The 15,662-nt window shown below is 37.7% G+C and overlaps 1 protein-coding gene across 1 annotated transcript in view; it reads right to left on the bottom strand.

Moving 5' to 3' along the window:
* Positions 1-211: 211 nt before the first annotated feature.
* The window catches only part of Bank1 (B cell scaffold protein with ankyrin repeats 1), a 218,011-nt gene continuing 202,560 nt past the window's right edge, over positions 212-15,662 (bottom strand). The window contains exons 13-17 of the mRNA XM_075981274.1: positions 14,408-14,471; positions 6,378-6,407; positions 2,896-2,945; positions 1,185-1,249; positions 212-939 (exon numbers count right to left, since the gene is read on the bottom strand). Coding sequence (XP_075837389.1) covers positions 1,190-1,249; positions 2,896-2,945; positions 6,378-6,407; positions 14,408-14,471 — 204 coding nt within the window. The 3' untranslated portion in view covers positions 212-939; positions 1,185-1,189. The remainder of the gene's footprint in view (positions 940-1,184; positions 1,250-2,895; positions 2,946-6,377; positions 6,408-14,407; positions 14,472-15,662) is intronic.

Genomic DNA, 15,662 nt, shown 5'->3' with positions numbered 1-15,662 from the left:
GCTACACTTTGTTTGTTTGATAGTTAAGGTGACAGACAGGAAAATTTAGTTGTTAATCCCAATAAATTAGAGAGTCAGCAGTAGTTGTAAGCATTCAGTATGCACAGCACGAGGATCAGGGTCCGGTTAACCTGCACTACAGTCTGAGCTGATGACCACTTCTGAGGAACAGGTGGACGGTGTCTCCTGGCTCTTAATAAGAAACAACACATGCTGTAAAAATGTTTTTTTAATTTGTGAGAAGGACATTTAGTAAGGACTCAGGGACGGGGGTATGGGAAAATGTCTTTCTAGAAGAGGACAGGATCAACAACACAACCAATGTGTGATGTCTGTTCTGAAATAGCAGGCAGCACACCATTAATTGGTAACATTGATATGACTTCAGAAAACAACGTATAGGGCTGAAGAATGGCTCAGTGGCAGTGTGCCTGGTTAGCACTGAAAAAGCAAAACATCATCAACAGAAGAAAATGTAAATAAAAGTGCATTTCAAAGGCGCATGCACACTGGCACTAAATAATACAAGCTATCTGGAAATACGAGGTAACAAGAACATTATGCTCTAAATGTGAGAAAGGTGGACAGTTGACTGTCATTTAAAAGGCAAATATAAAATAAGCTAGGAAGAATAATCGATATAGTTTGGCTCCTTAATTTTGCCAGACTGCATTTAACTTTTTTGTTTTTTTTTTTTGTCTTTAGTTTTCAAGACAGAAAAACTAGGTGCTTCAGTGACAACATGAATGGATTTTCAGAACATGCTATCAGTCTCCATTAAGTCCTAATAAATTGTGATGATAACATAGTCTGGAATCCAAAGGCACATTCTGTGTTCTTCCACATGTAGATCAGTCCTAGAGATCAGGCACTCCACAGCAGCCTTGCTTCGTCCAGATATCAGAATGTTTGCCAGTTCTTGAGTTTAAAGATATTAATCTGAAAATAAGACCACATCACAGGCAATGGATTAGGGATGATGATTCACCAATGCATATTTACCTGTGAGCTGAAAATTACATCTATAAATCTGTCGAAGAAACATTTTCCTTTAGTTTGGAAAAAGAGCAAGCTTCTTTATGCTTCAAGAGAAGACAATGAAATACTTACAGATTCCTTAAATGATTGACTGAAATCTATGACATGGCCTTTTTAGGTTTCCTAAGAGACAACTACCATTTTACCTTCTTTAATGATCTTTCTTGCAGGAGAATCCAAATTCCTTTTCAACTTGGAGTCGAGCAGGAAACTAGAAATTAATAATAAAAAATGAGACAGAGCTAAGACTTTTCCATTTTAAGGTTCAAAAGGAAACATTATAAAGCATAGTTGCCTTTCATTCTGGGGAAAAAACCCAGCTCTGTAAGGTAACTTTTAGACAGTTCTCTATCTTAAAGGGAAATAGTCACAGTGAAGCTCGGCTCCACTGCAGTCTTAGGGTTTGATTTCTTCAGATGTAGGATCTCTCTGTGTCCTCTAGGCTGACCTTGGACTTGCTCCCTTCCTCCCTTGGCTTCCCTAATGCTGGGATTAGAGTCCAATACATCATACCTGGCTCAAAGTTTGCTTCAGTTTTAAGGGGAAACAGCTAAGCAATGGAAACTTACACTTATGCAAAATTTCTCAAGTCTTACAGACTTTATATTTTAAATATACTTTAAATTAAATATACTTAAAATATAAAGTATAGCCTTAAAGTGTGTGAATATATCTTATTTTCTGTCCTTCAGATATTGAATAAGGATCTTTGTTTGATACAGTTTTTTTTTGAGACAGGGTTTCTCTATGTAGCCTTGGTTATCCTGTAACTTGCTCTTTAGACGAGGTTAGCCCTGAACTCATAGAAATCCATCCCCAAATCCTGGGATTAAAGTCATGCCCCAGCACTGACTGGTGACAAAGTGTTTTTTATAACTCTTGTGCCTCAGTGTGGTCTGCAATTCTGCCCTCCAATGAGCAGAGAGCCTATAGCATACTCTACAGTGGGTCACGAAATCCAGAAATGCAAGCACTTCAAGTTATTCTTGAAGCATGAAGGACTTTTATGATAAAAATATTCCTTATCTGAAACAGGGAAACTGAAAGGGTTACTACAACTTTGGAAAATTAAAATGATTTCATTAGGAACTTGCCAATGACTTTTAATCCTTTATTTTAGCAAGAAATTAAAAAGCAACATCACTCTTGATAACAGCACACACTTTCCATGTCACATGAGCAGGAAGATGAAATAATGTGGTTTTCATAAAGTATTTGCGGTCAGGGCACTAATTATGATGTCTTGAAGTGTCTTGATTTTCAGTTAATCTCTTCTGTCTTAATGATCTTCTTATTCTCTTAGCATTTTCTTATCGCTGATGTGAAATGCTACATATTTGCACAATCAATACTTTGGGGCTATATATTTCCTATACATTGACCATAATGACTACACTTCCTGAATAAAATTCTCATTAGCTTTTTATTGTTAAAATTGATGTGCTCACAATTCCTTTAACATTTATTTTTTATGGACACATTGAATCCAGCTATACTTGGTTTTTTCCATCTAAGAGTTCCATCTTTATTTTTTCTAAATAATAAATTTCCTTAAGTTTCTACTCATGGATTTTTTTGAGACAGGTTTTCTGTGTATTCCTGGCCATCCTGGAACTAGCTCCATAGACCAGACTGGCCTCAAACTTACAGAGATCCTTGTGCCTCTGCTTCCCAGTGCTGGGATTAAAGGAGTATGGTACCACTGTCCAACACTTCTCATGGGTTTTAAATATAATGATTATCTAGTTTTTCTGATTCATATTGGCTCAAAGAATAGATAAGATGGGAAATATTTATATTCCTCAGCAGAGAAAGTCTTCCTTTGTATTAAAAAAGATTAAAATGAACAGAACTTACCTTATTGTTGAAGGGACTACTGTACAATATATCATTGTGGACAGTATTACCTATAAATATAGACTTTGATTATTTCTTCAATTAATAATAATTCATTTATGTATCATGAAAATAATATGAAACATGGAATATGAGTAAATAGAAATTAAATTGGTAACAAGGACATATTACAAGTGTATTAGATAAACTGAACATTATATTCATATAGTATATTAAGGAGTACATTGAGAAGTCAGTTCTGTTTAGACATAAAATTTCAAACCCTAGTATTAACAACCTCTATTTAATTAAAACCCTTTTATTTTTTTTCTCACCATTTGTCAGAACTAATTATTTGCAAATCACAGTATTCTAGGCTCCCCACTGGCAACTACACTGCTCCCCAAATGTTACCATGAGAGCCCCCATTTTAATTGAGCCACACACTGTACTCCTATTGCTTATCCCTCTCGCAGTTACCGGTTTCGACTGGTTGTTCAATAGGTCTCTATCTGGCTTCTAACTCTTCTTTTCCCTCCCAACATTTTTCAAATATTCCTCTTTTCATTACATTCATATGAAACACTCGGTTCGTGGAGCACAAATTTAATTTCCCCTATCAATGACTTCCATTACCAACTATCAGACTCCAGTTCCATAAGTCATTATCATTCTTTATAACGAATTCCCACGTACATTTTTCAGTTACATTTTACATATGAGAAAATAGACTGATTCGTCCATGTGAAGACAGGAAAGAGTTCATGCCATGAGAAGAATACACAAAGATGAGGTGGTAAGGGATCAATGCTGTGTAACATAGCTAACCAGCAGACCCCCAATACTAACACAATAGGAGGAAAAGCAAGACTCCAATCTAACCAAAAGAATAGCAAAGAGCAAGCCCCTCTCAACAATAAATGAAAAATGTCTCAATTTCTAACATGTCACTAGCTAACTGTTAGCATTTAAAAACAAGATTCAATCATCTGTTATCTCAAAAAAATGCACTTAGCAAACCAGCCCACAAATCACAATCCCAGAGAACCTAGACAACAATGAGGATCCTAAGAGAGACATACATAGATCTAATCCACATGGGAAATAGAAAAAGAAAAGATCTCTTGAGTAAATTGGGAGCATGGGGACCTTGGGAGAGATCTGAAGGGGAGGGGAGAGGCGGGGAGGGGAGCAGAGAAAAATGTAGAGCTCAATAAAAATTAATAAAAAAGACGCACTTAGCTAGCAAGGGCATCCAAAAACTGAGTCCAAAAGGATGAAACTCAACCTACTAATCAAACTGCCACAAGAAGCAAGGATAGCAATTATTATGCTTGCTAAAGAAGACATCCAAGCAAAACTAGTCAGGAGAGATAGAGACCTTCCATATTAACTAAGAGAACATTCACTAAGTAGACACAGTGACTGTAAATATGTGTGAACTGCATATTGGCATGTTATACAATAAACACTAAAAGACATAGAAGACCACATATGTAGCAGCACAATACTCGCGGGAGACTTCACTCTCCATTCTAATGATACAAATATGTTGACTGCATTATATGATACAAAGTAATCCTTATTAAATACAAAAAGCCCTCCTTGGGACAATTCCTTTCCTTGCATTTATCAGATCACAATGAAATAAAAATATAAACAAACAGCAAGAGAAACCTCAGAAACAACAGACATTCAGAGACTAAATAATGTAATTTGGAATGAGTAGCAGGATACTAAAACCCAGGAATAACAACAAAAACCAATAGCACACCCTACCAGATCCTCTAGATTCAGCTAAGGCAGCTCTACAGAAAAGTTTACAGCTTAAAACTGTAAGAGAAATCTCAAATAACCTAATGGTGTACCAGAAGACTCTTGAATAACAAGCTAAGCCTAAGCCCAGTAGATGACAAGAATAAAGATCAGAGTGAAAGTTAACAAAATAGACTAAATAGATATTACACAGATGTGGAAACATGAGCAAGGTTGATAAAACTAAAAATCTCCATAAAGAAAAGCCCAGGAAGAGGAGAATTTAACACTAATATGTCTCAAAATATTCCAAGAAATACAAAGGGAAGGCAACATTTCAGACTTATTCTATGAAGCCAGAATGGGACACAACATAATAAAAAGAGAACTTCAGACTAATTTCCTTGATGAATTATATATGGAAAACTCTTAACAAAATTGAAAAACATATTAACAAGATCAAACACCATGACCAAGTGAGTTACACTTTCAGTCTGGTCGTACACATGCAAATCACCAAGCATATTATATAGTCTAATTAAAATTGAGGATAGTCACATGATCGTCTCAAAAGCGGCAGAAAAGGCATTTTTACAAAGACCTGGAGAAATTAGAAATAACAATAACAACTTCAAATTAATAAAGACTATATATAAAAAAGCTATAGTCAATTTTATACTAAATATGAACAATTTGAAAAATTTTTTTTTCCTAAAATCTTGGCGATGACAAGGGTAATCAATCCACTCTCTTTCAATATAGTGTTCAAAACCAGCAAGACAAGATAAAGCTGTAAAAGAAGTTAAATTATTCCTAATCACAACATGATTCTCTAAAAAACAAACTCCAGCAGGGTCCTCTGAGATCTAATAAACACATGGCACAATGTTGCAGGGTTCAAAACCAACAAATAGAAGCCATCATTTTTCATTCACACACACACACACACACACACACACACACACACACACACACGTGTGTGTGTGTGTGTGTGTGTGTGTATTTATATATAAAATAAACTTTCCAAGAAAGGAATTTGGAGAAAACATTTAATTCACAATATCTTAAAAAACCAAAACAAGACCAAATCAAACAAACCAAATCACTGGTAGAAATAAAAAGAACTAAAGAAGTGAGGTGCTCTAGAATGAAACTCCCCACCCCCAGGAACCCAAGGGAAAACTGTGTGTGCTGTCTTTCCTATGCTGATCCTGGTTCTTAATGTTTCTGTGTGTACATACATATATAGGCTGTGCGATGAGAAAAGGAATCACGGGAGGGGGAAAGGAGGTGTTGAGAAGGGGAGAGAGAGCAATTGAACAAATGTGTTATGAAACTGGAAAGGAGGCTGCTGAGGGTGACGGTACGTAAGGGGCACAGTATGGTAGGGCTGAAGAGAGGGGAGAAAGATCAGCAAAGACAAATCATGTTTGAAAATGTTGCGATGGTATCTAACACTTTGTATGCTAAATAAAAAACCAAAAACAGATGAAGACCAAGAGCTTGAATTAGGTGCCAAAGGGCACAACAGGCCAAATCACCATGTCCCTTTCCTCTGTTATGATGGGATGCACCTTGCTGCTGTAGAGGCACCACACTTTTATATTTGATGCCAGGTGGTTCTGCACATAAACATGCAATCTCTACAAAGTATAGACCAACATAAAACTGCTGGGGTTATATCAATTATAAACATCGAATTGTACTTCATTATAGTTTAAATCCTTAATTTAATACTTAACACTTACCACTTGGATGGTGCACAATGGTGAGTTTATCTACAAGACAAAAAACAGTCTGTGAGGTTGGTTTAATATTTTATCCCAATGGACCTTTTTATTGTTCTATGACAGTTTCTGAGGGGATTGAAATTTACAACATAAAGTGAAAATACTAACCCTCTCTCTGGATAATGTGTTAACCTGAGCCTCATTACATCTGTCCTTCCTGCCTTTTCCTGGGGTGTTATGGTCTGACACTTGATTGACAGCTGCTGGAATCCTGCTTCTGTGCATTGATATCCCTTTAGTCTGAAACATTCTGTTCATTTTAGACATCTGATTTTCATTATTGCATATGATAGAGTATAAGCATTTCTATAAGCTGATGATTTATAAAAACAAACCCATTAACTGTGTGCCTACCAATCCAACAGGTTTCCTCGTCACAGAATATACACTCAGAACCCTTGTTAATCTTCATCAGAACGTTATTCCTCAGTCTTTGATGATAAGCTATACGGCTCTATAGATTAGTGTTGATTGTATTATTTTAGTCTGGAAAGCCAGCTGTGGTAGTTTAAATAAAAATGACCCCCATAGACTCATAGGGAGCAGCATTATTGGAGGTGTGGCATTGTTAGAGTAGGTGTGGCCTTGTTGGAAAAAGTGTGATAGGCTTCGAGGTCTCAGAAGCTCAGGTCAGGTCTTAGTGGCTCATTCTCTCTTTCTGCTGCCTGGAGATCCAGATATAGAACTCTCTGCTGCCTCTCCAGCACCATGTCTGCATACCACCATGCTTCCTGCCATGACAATAATGGAGTAAACCTCTGAAACTGTATGCCAGCACCAGTGAAATGCTTTCTTTTGTAAGAGTTGTTGTGGTTATGGTGTCTCATCAAAGCGATAGAAATCCTAACTAAGACACCAGCTAAATTGAATCTTAAGCATGGTTTGCTTTGTGCCTGGTACCTTTCACTCAGCGCCCTGGCTGGAATTCATTTGTATTGTGCATAGATGAATTTAGTTGTACTGCTTAGGTGGTATTACAGCATAAATACAGGCTGTTTTCATTAGGGTTTCTATTGTTGTGATGAAACACCATAGCCAAAAAGCAAGTTGGGGAGAAAAGGGTTTATTTGGCTCATACTCCCATACTGCTGGGCATCACTGAAGGATGTCAGGACAGGAAGTACTGAAACAGCAGGATTCTAGAGGCAGGAGCTGATGGAGAAGCCAAGGTGGATGCTGCTTACTGACTTGCTTCCTATAGCTTGCTCAACCTGCTTTCTTATAGAACCCAGGACCATCAATCCAGAGATGCCACCATCCACCATGGGCTTGGCTGTCCCCCATCAGTCACTATTAAGAAATTGCCTTACAGCTGAATCTTATGGAGGCCTTTTCTCAATTAAGTTTCCTTCCTTTCAGATGCTTCTAGTTTGTGTGACAAGTTGACATGAGACTAGATACCACACAGGCACAATGTAATTACACCTATTGACGTTTTGTTTCCAGCTATGATGAATCAAACTTCCATAGACTTTGTGAATAGGTATTTTGGCGGATACAAGGTTTTACTTATAACTAAAAAATCCTGGGTTGGAATCACCAGACCACAGACTAAGCATATATCCAACCTTTTCAAAGTCATTCCACACTTCAGCCTTCCATCAGCAATCATGGACATCCAGTCCCACATCCTATAGCAAGGTTGGTCCAGCAGCCTTTTAAAAGTGATGTTCATAACAGTTGTTCACTGGCATCTCATTGAGACTGACTTTGTCTTTTCCGGAATATGAATGATGTCAAGCATCTTTTATACAATCATTGGCCATTTGCTTTTGTTAATTAAGATCTGGGTGTTAGGTGTGTTTGTAAGAGCTGACCTGTCATTGTTCTTAAATCCTCTCAGCAGACAGAATTAGATGTAAATATCTGATTGTGTTTATTTCTATACTTACTCCTCTGAAATGTATATGTTAGCAGTATGGTTTGTTGTCATTTGCCTTTGAATCCAATGGTCCCTCATGAAGTTCTTTTCAGCCTTCTTTTAACTTGGCTGCTACTCTTGTCTTTGACAATAGGAACCTGCCATTGTCTGTAGTGTATGTATTTGTTAGATCAATCCTAGAATATCTGGCATTTTGAAATTGTTATACAACAGCTATGTGGAGAGATGAGCATACAAACTAGAGTAAAGCACGTTTTATCTACCATTTTTTTAAAAAAAGAAATTTCTTGACTTTATCAAAGTAACATGTTGGCAATCTTTTTACTTTGAGTAAATATGACACAGTGGGTAGCTTTAGGACAAGCAAACTCTACTGTGATCCAGGCATGTACAACTGGTGCAGTTCAGTAGTATATAAACACCCCCAACAAACACACTCAGGCCAGACACTTAAGTTAGAACATGCAGTCAATATGACAATTAGCATAAAGAGAAACCATTACTTAGATGCTCCCCCCCCAAAAGAAAACTTTATACAACTATCCAAATTATGCATTTCTGCTCAGATGTTCAGGACACATCATATACAAAGAAAATCCTACAAAGTTGTGGTCACGCTTTGGTTTTGTTCCCGAGGTATACTGTCACACAAAATGTTATGTCTGCTCCGTGATAAAAATCTGGCTGAAATGCAATAGCTGCCAGCTTAAAGACATCTCCATCAAAATGTGCAGACTGAAACAATCCTAGACATTAGGATTATAACTTGGATTATTTTAAAAGCCTTTACAAAGAGTCCTTAGGAATTTTGTAAACTAGAAGTTGGGAAAATTTGGTGGTTTTTTTTGTGTGTGTGTTTTACATGAGTAAACACTATAATTAAAGTTCAGCTTCTTTCTCCTCCCCCAAGGAGATCAGTCCTGTATTAATATTCAGATTCTCCACTGAAGGTTCAGTCAGTGACAGTCAGGCATGTTTGTTCCAAAAGTCAAGCTGGTCTTCCACAGTGGGCACAGCGTTCGTCCCCTTAGTCCGGGGCCCTTTAAATCATCACGTGTAACATAGTAGAGAACAGCTACTAGTGTGTAATATTCAGCCAGAAACTGACTTACAGTGTCTGCATCAGCTCCATTTTCTCTCAGCCAGCCAGTCCGTTCAGCATCTTCAGTGGTTGTGCCAGGACAGTTCGGATGGCGCATGGGAAATCCAGTGGTGTCTCTCCGTTAGGACTTAGTTTCAGGGGTTTAATTTCTTGGTCTTTTCCTTCAATAGTTTTGAAGGAGAGCTTGTAACTCTTTCTCTTTTTGAACTAACTCTTCAACTAATCTTAGTTTCTATTTTCATCCTTACAAACTGCACTTTCAGAGACTGAAAGAGCTCTAGGAATTGTGGGATAGAGTGGAGCTGAGCGTGTTCACCCACAACGTACCCACAGCATCCTCAATAATGGCCTAAGGTCCTCAGGTAGTTTGATTTGAAGATGAACCTTTGAGTTCATCTTTAACATCCAAGTCTTCTGGATCAGCTGTGTCACTCTCAGATAGATGCAAGGCTAATATGTGACTTCAATTGTGGAACCAGAATGGTAACAGCTCTTTACACAGCCTTTCGGATGATACTATCCAAGGCAATCATCCTGGAAGCCAAAGAGGACCACCTGCCCCTGACCAATGCTGTGGCTGTCCAAGCCCAGCTCTAGCTTCAGCTTTGATAATGTAGTAGCTGTGGATTTTTGGTCAATGACCCTCACACTGAGGCTCTCGATGAGGGTTGTAACATGTTCCCATTTTAGTTTAGGCTCTTCAGCACCTGTTTCAGAGGTTCAGTCCACTGTCATTGGAGCAGAGAGCATGGTGATGTGCAGCCTGCCATTTCTGTTTACTTCAAGCTTCAGAATGCATTGTCTTCCCTATTTATATTCTTTCCTGGTAGTCCTATGTAACCTCGTTTAGTTAAGTTAGCTCTGTTTACATTTTATCTTCTTCTAGCTCTCAATTCTTATTTACTGAATATATAAAATATTAACAATTTCTTAAAAGTCACATAGAAATAAGTATATTCTTTTTACTTCTATGACCATAAATTTCCCTCTGATTTATGTTAATTGAAATTTGTCTTATGCTACAAATTTCGTATCCTGTCTGCAATAGCTTTCTTTCATTTCAAAATAATTCGCTGTAATCCTTTTTGATTATTTTTGAAACATTGTATTGGAATGAATCTGAAACACTTAGGGGGCATTCTCTCATCTTTTTGCTCTTCTGGACCTTATTGAAGCTTTTCTGTGACTTAGCGCATGCTCCATTTTCATAGCCAGCCGAGCACGTCTTACACAAGTCGGTGAGCTCCGTGTTCTCATGCCGTAGTCAGTAAATGTTAAATTGGTTGAATTACTTGTGATTCAGGCCTCTGTATCTTTATTGATTTTTATCATACATTCAGTTAACTACTGAGAAGCATGTGAGAACATTTTTGAATACTGCCATGAAATTTTGATTCATTGGTCATGATAAAACTTATAGGTGTACGTATAACACAAAAGGCAGAAGTATCTAGGCTGTCATGTCATCCTGCTGAACTTTATTCCTATCTAGAGTTTTCTTTTATCTCCTGCCATGGGTTTTATCTTTAGATTATTTTTGTCGTGTAACTACATGGCCATTACAGCCGTCTCGTACTGTATCTTTGCATGGTGGTAGACCTTCATTTCCTAGCGATCTTTTTTTAAAAAAATATATTTTGTAGAGTGCCTAAATTTAGGTATCTTTTTTCCCAGCAAAAACATTATTTTAAAATGAACATTGAACACAATTATTGATAGTACTCAATTTTCCAACCACTGCTATTTTGTTTTCTTGCAGTTTTGCTTATCTATTTTGTGTATGTACCAGCTTTGCAATTTTTCTGATTTATTCTTTAGAATTAAATGCTTTTTAATACTGCAACAAATTTTCTCTATTGATTTCCTAGGTTTACTTTTTTGTTATTTTAAGTGTGTTTGTCTGTGTATGTAATAATGCATGCAGTTCTCAGACAGGTCAGAAGAGGGAGACAGAACCTTTAGTAGAGATTGTTGTGAGCCACCATATGGGTGCTGGGAAGCCCTGTGGGTGGCTTTCAGGTCTTCTGCAAGAGCAGCAAGCGCTCCTTGAGCCCTCTGTCTAGTCCCTTATTTTTAAATTTATATAAAATATTCAAACTTAGGTTCTCAAAGTACTTTGAGATAGTAAAGCCCTCCTCCCTGTTTTCTTCTGTATATTTCTCTTCACACTTCTTATTTTACCTCCTTCCTCTTGTGTTCTGATTGAGACTTCACATTCTCTTCTTCACGTTTCACTTTATCATGTATAAAATTTTACCCACTTCCAGTTAACTGCAGCCTCTGTTTTAGGTGGTTTGTTTAAATGTCTTTCTCCTTCGCATGTTCTAACCTGTAACGTATCTGCAGATCTTGCTGTAAATAGTTGTTATAGTTTACTATAGTTAACATAGTTTACCAAAACATAGAAAATATAACAGCCTATAGATACCTCATTTATATGATTTCACGTGTTTTTATCTCCTCAATGTGGATCTGAATTTATTTCTGTTACCATTTCTTTCTACCTATATGAAATTCTTTAATGTCTATTACCTTGCAATTTTTCTGAAATCCTTTGGTTCCATTTATGTAAAATCTTCATTATTTCAGCAAAAGTTTCAAGGCTATTTTCTTTGGATGTGTGCTTCTCCTCTAATTTCAGCTCTTTGAAGATAGTACCATATAACCTTTAACTCTGTGTGGATTCTGAAGAGATATTAGTGAATATCCTTAAGATTTTCCTCTATATGTCATTCATCTATTTTCCCTAGTATTGGATAAATCATGTTCATTCATCTTCATGCTCAGTAATATGTGATACGCCGACTTTATAATCTATAAACTATTCTTATATTTTAATGTTGGTTTCTGTTATTTCCACTTGGCTATTTCAATCAGTTTTGCATTTTCTCATGATATTTTATATTTATCCCCCTAGAGCTGTCTTTTGCATGAGTTCAGTATGCTTATAGGAGATGCCTTATGCTTATAGGAGATGCCTTAATGTTTAGTGGCCTCTTCTACAACGGTCAACAGGGACTGCTTACTTCTTACCATTGATAGCTATTTTTTCCCTTCACTAGGGATTCCTGTTGATTTTTATATAATTTTAATCACTTTTTGGCTGGAATGTTGAGCGTTACAACTCTTGTATACTGGGGGGTTCTGTGCAGGATCTTGTTTTAGTAGGCAGTTCAACTTCTGACATGAGCTTTTCTAGGTTGGATTGTTGTTTTTCAGTATTCTCCAGCTCCAAAGTGTTTCAGAAGGCCTGAGGTACAAGCTATGTTTCTCTCAGGGATTTTATAGTTTGGTTTGAGAGCTTGCCAGGTATATCATGAGTAGAGGTTACTTTGAGTTAGGGCCTTGGTACAGCAGGAATTGCAAGTTTCAAGTAGTGTTGGGATGCTTCTACTCTGGCAGGTCAGGAGCAAAGATTTTCCCCGTAGGCCTTTGCCTAGCTTACCCAACCTCTCTCTGGCCTCTGTTTTCTGCTTCCAGTACCCTTCCAGTGCTTATGCTTCTTGCACACACTCACTCAGTTCCTCTCTCAGCCACTAAGTTCTTCCTGTGTGATTCTGAGCCCACTCTCGTCCAGTTCTGAGCACACCGCAGTGGTTTCAGTTGCTTCAGCTAGGTTCTCCATGTTCTTGGTCCGGGACTGACTTGCCTCGCCCTCTCACAACCAGGAAATGCTTCTTTTGCAGACAGATGGGCAATGGTTAGATTCTCCCCGTGAGTCTGCTTACCACTGACAGTACAGTCTTTACCGGCTTACTATCCACTTGGCAAAGCACTTGCTCATCTTTGATCACTATTAGAACCTTATAATTAGAGTGCATGCCCACTACTGTTTGTTCCACTGTGACTGAAGAGATAACTGATTTGCTGTTAAAATACTGGTGCTGATTTTTGAGTTCAAACAAAGATTGTATAGTAGATTCTTATCTGTGTGTTTTTTTCCAGTTCTCAAATCTTATTTCCTTATTTATAGATTATGAATGACATCGACTATGGCCATTGTAGGAAGCATTAGTATTTAATATGTGCTCTTTAGATATGATAGATAATATTTTACATAGTATTTTTAATAAAATTATTTTTAGAATTTAATTTTATTAGTTGTTAAAATGGTATTTTTTCACATAATAATTCAAGTTTGTTGATCTCATTTATGTGTAAATCAGTCTCTTGCTCGTGGTATTAATTATGTTAAAAAGTATATTTATAGTTTAGATCACAGTTATAGGAAAGCTTAAAGAATTCTCTGTGGGAAAACAGATACCAACAAATAAAAGAAGGAGAATAAATTTCCCACAGTGAATCTCCACATGATGAACAACCTAAAGGTATGGAATATGTACTTACAGTGGGGAGAGGGGGGTTTTAAAGTGCTTGTTCTTAGTAGTTATTTTTAATTTTCTGTGCAAGAGGAGAGATTTGGAAAAAGAGAGGCCATATAGCAATAATACAATTTACTTTCAATTTTGCGATATGTCATTCATCTTTAGAGATGATCTGCCATCTTAATGGCATTGGCCTTTAACCCTAGTTATTTCCCCAGGGCAACTCCTATCAGCAAGGGAAAGCGGCACTGCCAGGAAATGTGGTTGTGAGGAAAGGTCAACCGGAGACAGAATGTAAAGCAATTCACATGTGGACAGTTGTGAGCTTTGTGAGCTTGAATGTACTGGAATGACCTACCTCTTCGGATGTATAATGGACAATGATTGTATATTGCCCACAAAATGAACAATGAAAATACACTAGAGAAAGATAATCTTATTCATAAGTTAAACAAACAGACATCAAACAGAAGTAGTTGAACATTGGTTGGTCAATATGGGTCAGTAGAGCACTCTTGGGTGGATGGCAGAGAACAAACCAGAGATACTGAGTCTCTAGCCAGAGAGTGGGAAGGAAGAAGATGTGTGGATTTGAACTGAAATCTGTCTGGATTTGCCATCTTTACATTTTCTACCCAATCACACTCTCATTTTTGAGTAGCAGGCCACTGTCACTCACCACAGGCGTTTTCATCTTCGGGCCGTTTCCCTATAATGTTGTCTCGTAGTTGGCGTAGCTTTTCCTTAATAAAAGTGCAGAACACAGATAACACAGATATTAAAGGGTCAAAATAAAAGCATTTATTACTATAACCAGTGCCCAAACCACTACTTAGTAATAAGTTGATACTTAAAAAGTCTAAAATATCTTTGGTACTTTACACATAATCTTATTCTTCGTGAAAGAGATGTAAAACGGTCATCCTGTTTCACAGAAATGGAAACTGAGGAGCGAGAGGCTCAGCAGTTCATCTAATCACAGCTATAAGTCAGGCTTGGAAGCAGCACTTAGCCTCACGCTGTGTGCCTCCATTGAGTGAAGAGTTATACCAGGATGCTGGGGCCGGATGCCTCCTGAGCCCATTTTCAGCCTCCATGTGCCGTATTCTTTCCTGGTACTCTATTTATAAAAAAAATTAAGGACCCAGGGGAAAATACTATGAAACTAGAGTCCTTTTCTCAGAATATTGTTCTTCCAAATATTCTGCAGAAAATAAAAGCACATTAGAACTTCATAAATTTCTTGAGAAGACAACCTAAGAGCGCTTCATCCCCCTTCAGGAAGGCCTCTTTCCTGGGGGTTATTTCCATGGCTTTGCAGATGTTCCCCTCTGAGTGGAGCCACGTGCCTTGGGCACGCCAAGGAGGAAGGTGAGAGGCGCAGAGCCTTTAGCTTTGGCACCGTCTCATCTTCAGGGCTGGGGAGTCTATGTGATGTGATTCTTCCCTGCTCTTCAGACTCTGGCTACATACACGAAAATGAGCCCTTTTCCTCAGAACAATCCTCCATCAGGCATATCATGTCCCAATAAGTGCTGGCAAATTCATTTCCAGGATACAAATGAATGTTTGTAGACAGGAGAGGAATATAGAAAAACATATGAAATATCAGGGAGTGGTGAACACATGTATGGATGTCTTAAATCCTTCCTCATGGATATAAATATACAAACAAAACAAGCAAAACTAAGTGTTTCCAAAAAATGGCTAGGTAAGGCATTTCTAAGAAGCTGGAGCACATCAAACTGCATCGAAATCTTTATTTTTTAAGGGATTGAGAAGGATAAAGTGTATGCAGTTCCTGGGAGCAGAATGAGTTGCATGGGCTTGAAACTGAACACATGTTGCTCCATTTTCGGACTAGAATGACCACGAAGGTGATGGCATTGGTAAGGATGGAGAAACAGCACTGTCGTTCTGCTCATGGGCAGGGC

The sequence above is a fragment of the Microtus pennsylvanicus genome, chromosome 7, assembly GCF_037038515.1.
Source record: "Microtus pennsylvanicus isolate mMicPen1 chromosome 7, mMicPen1.hap1, whole genome shotgun sequence".
NCBI lineage: Eukaryota > Metazoa > Chordata > Mammalia > Rodentia > Cricetidae > Microtus > Microtus pennsylvanicus.
This window is presented reverse-complemented; position numbering and strand designations above follow the sequence as displayed.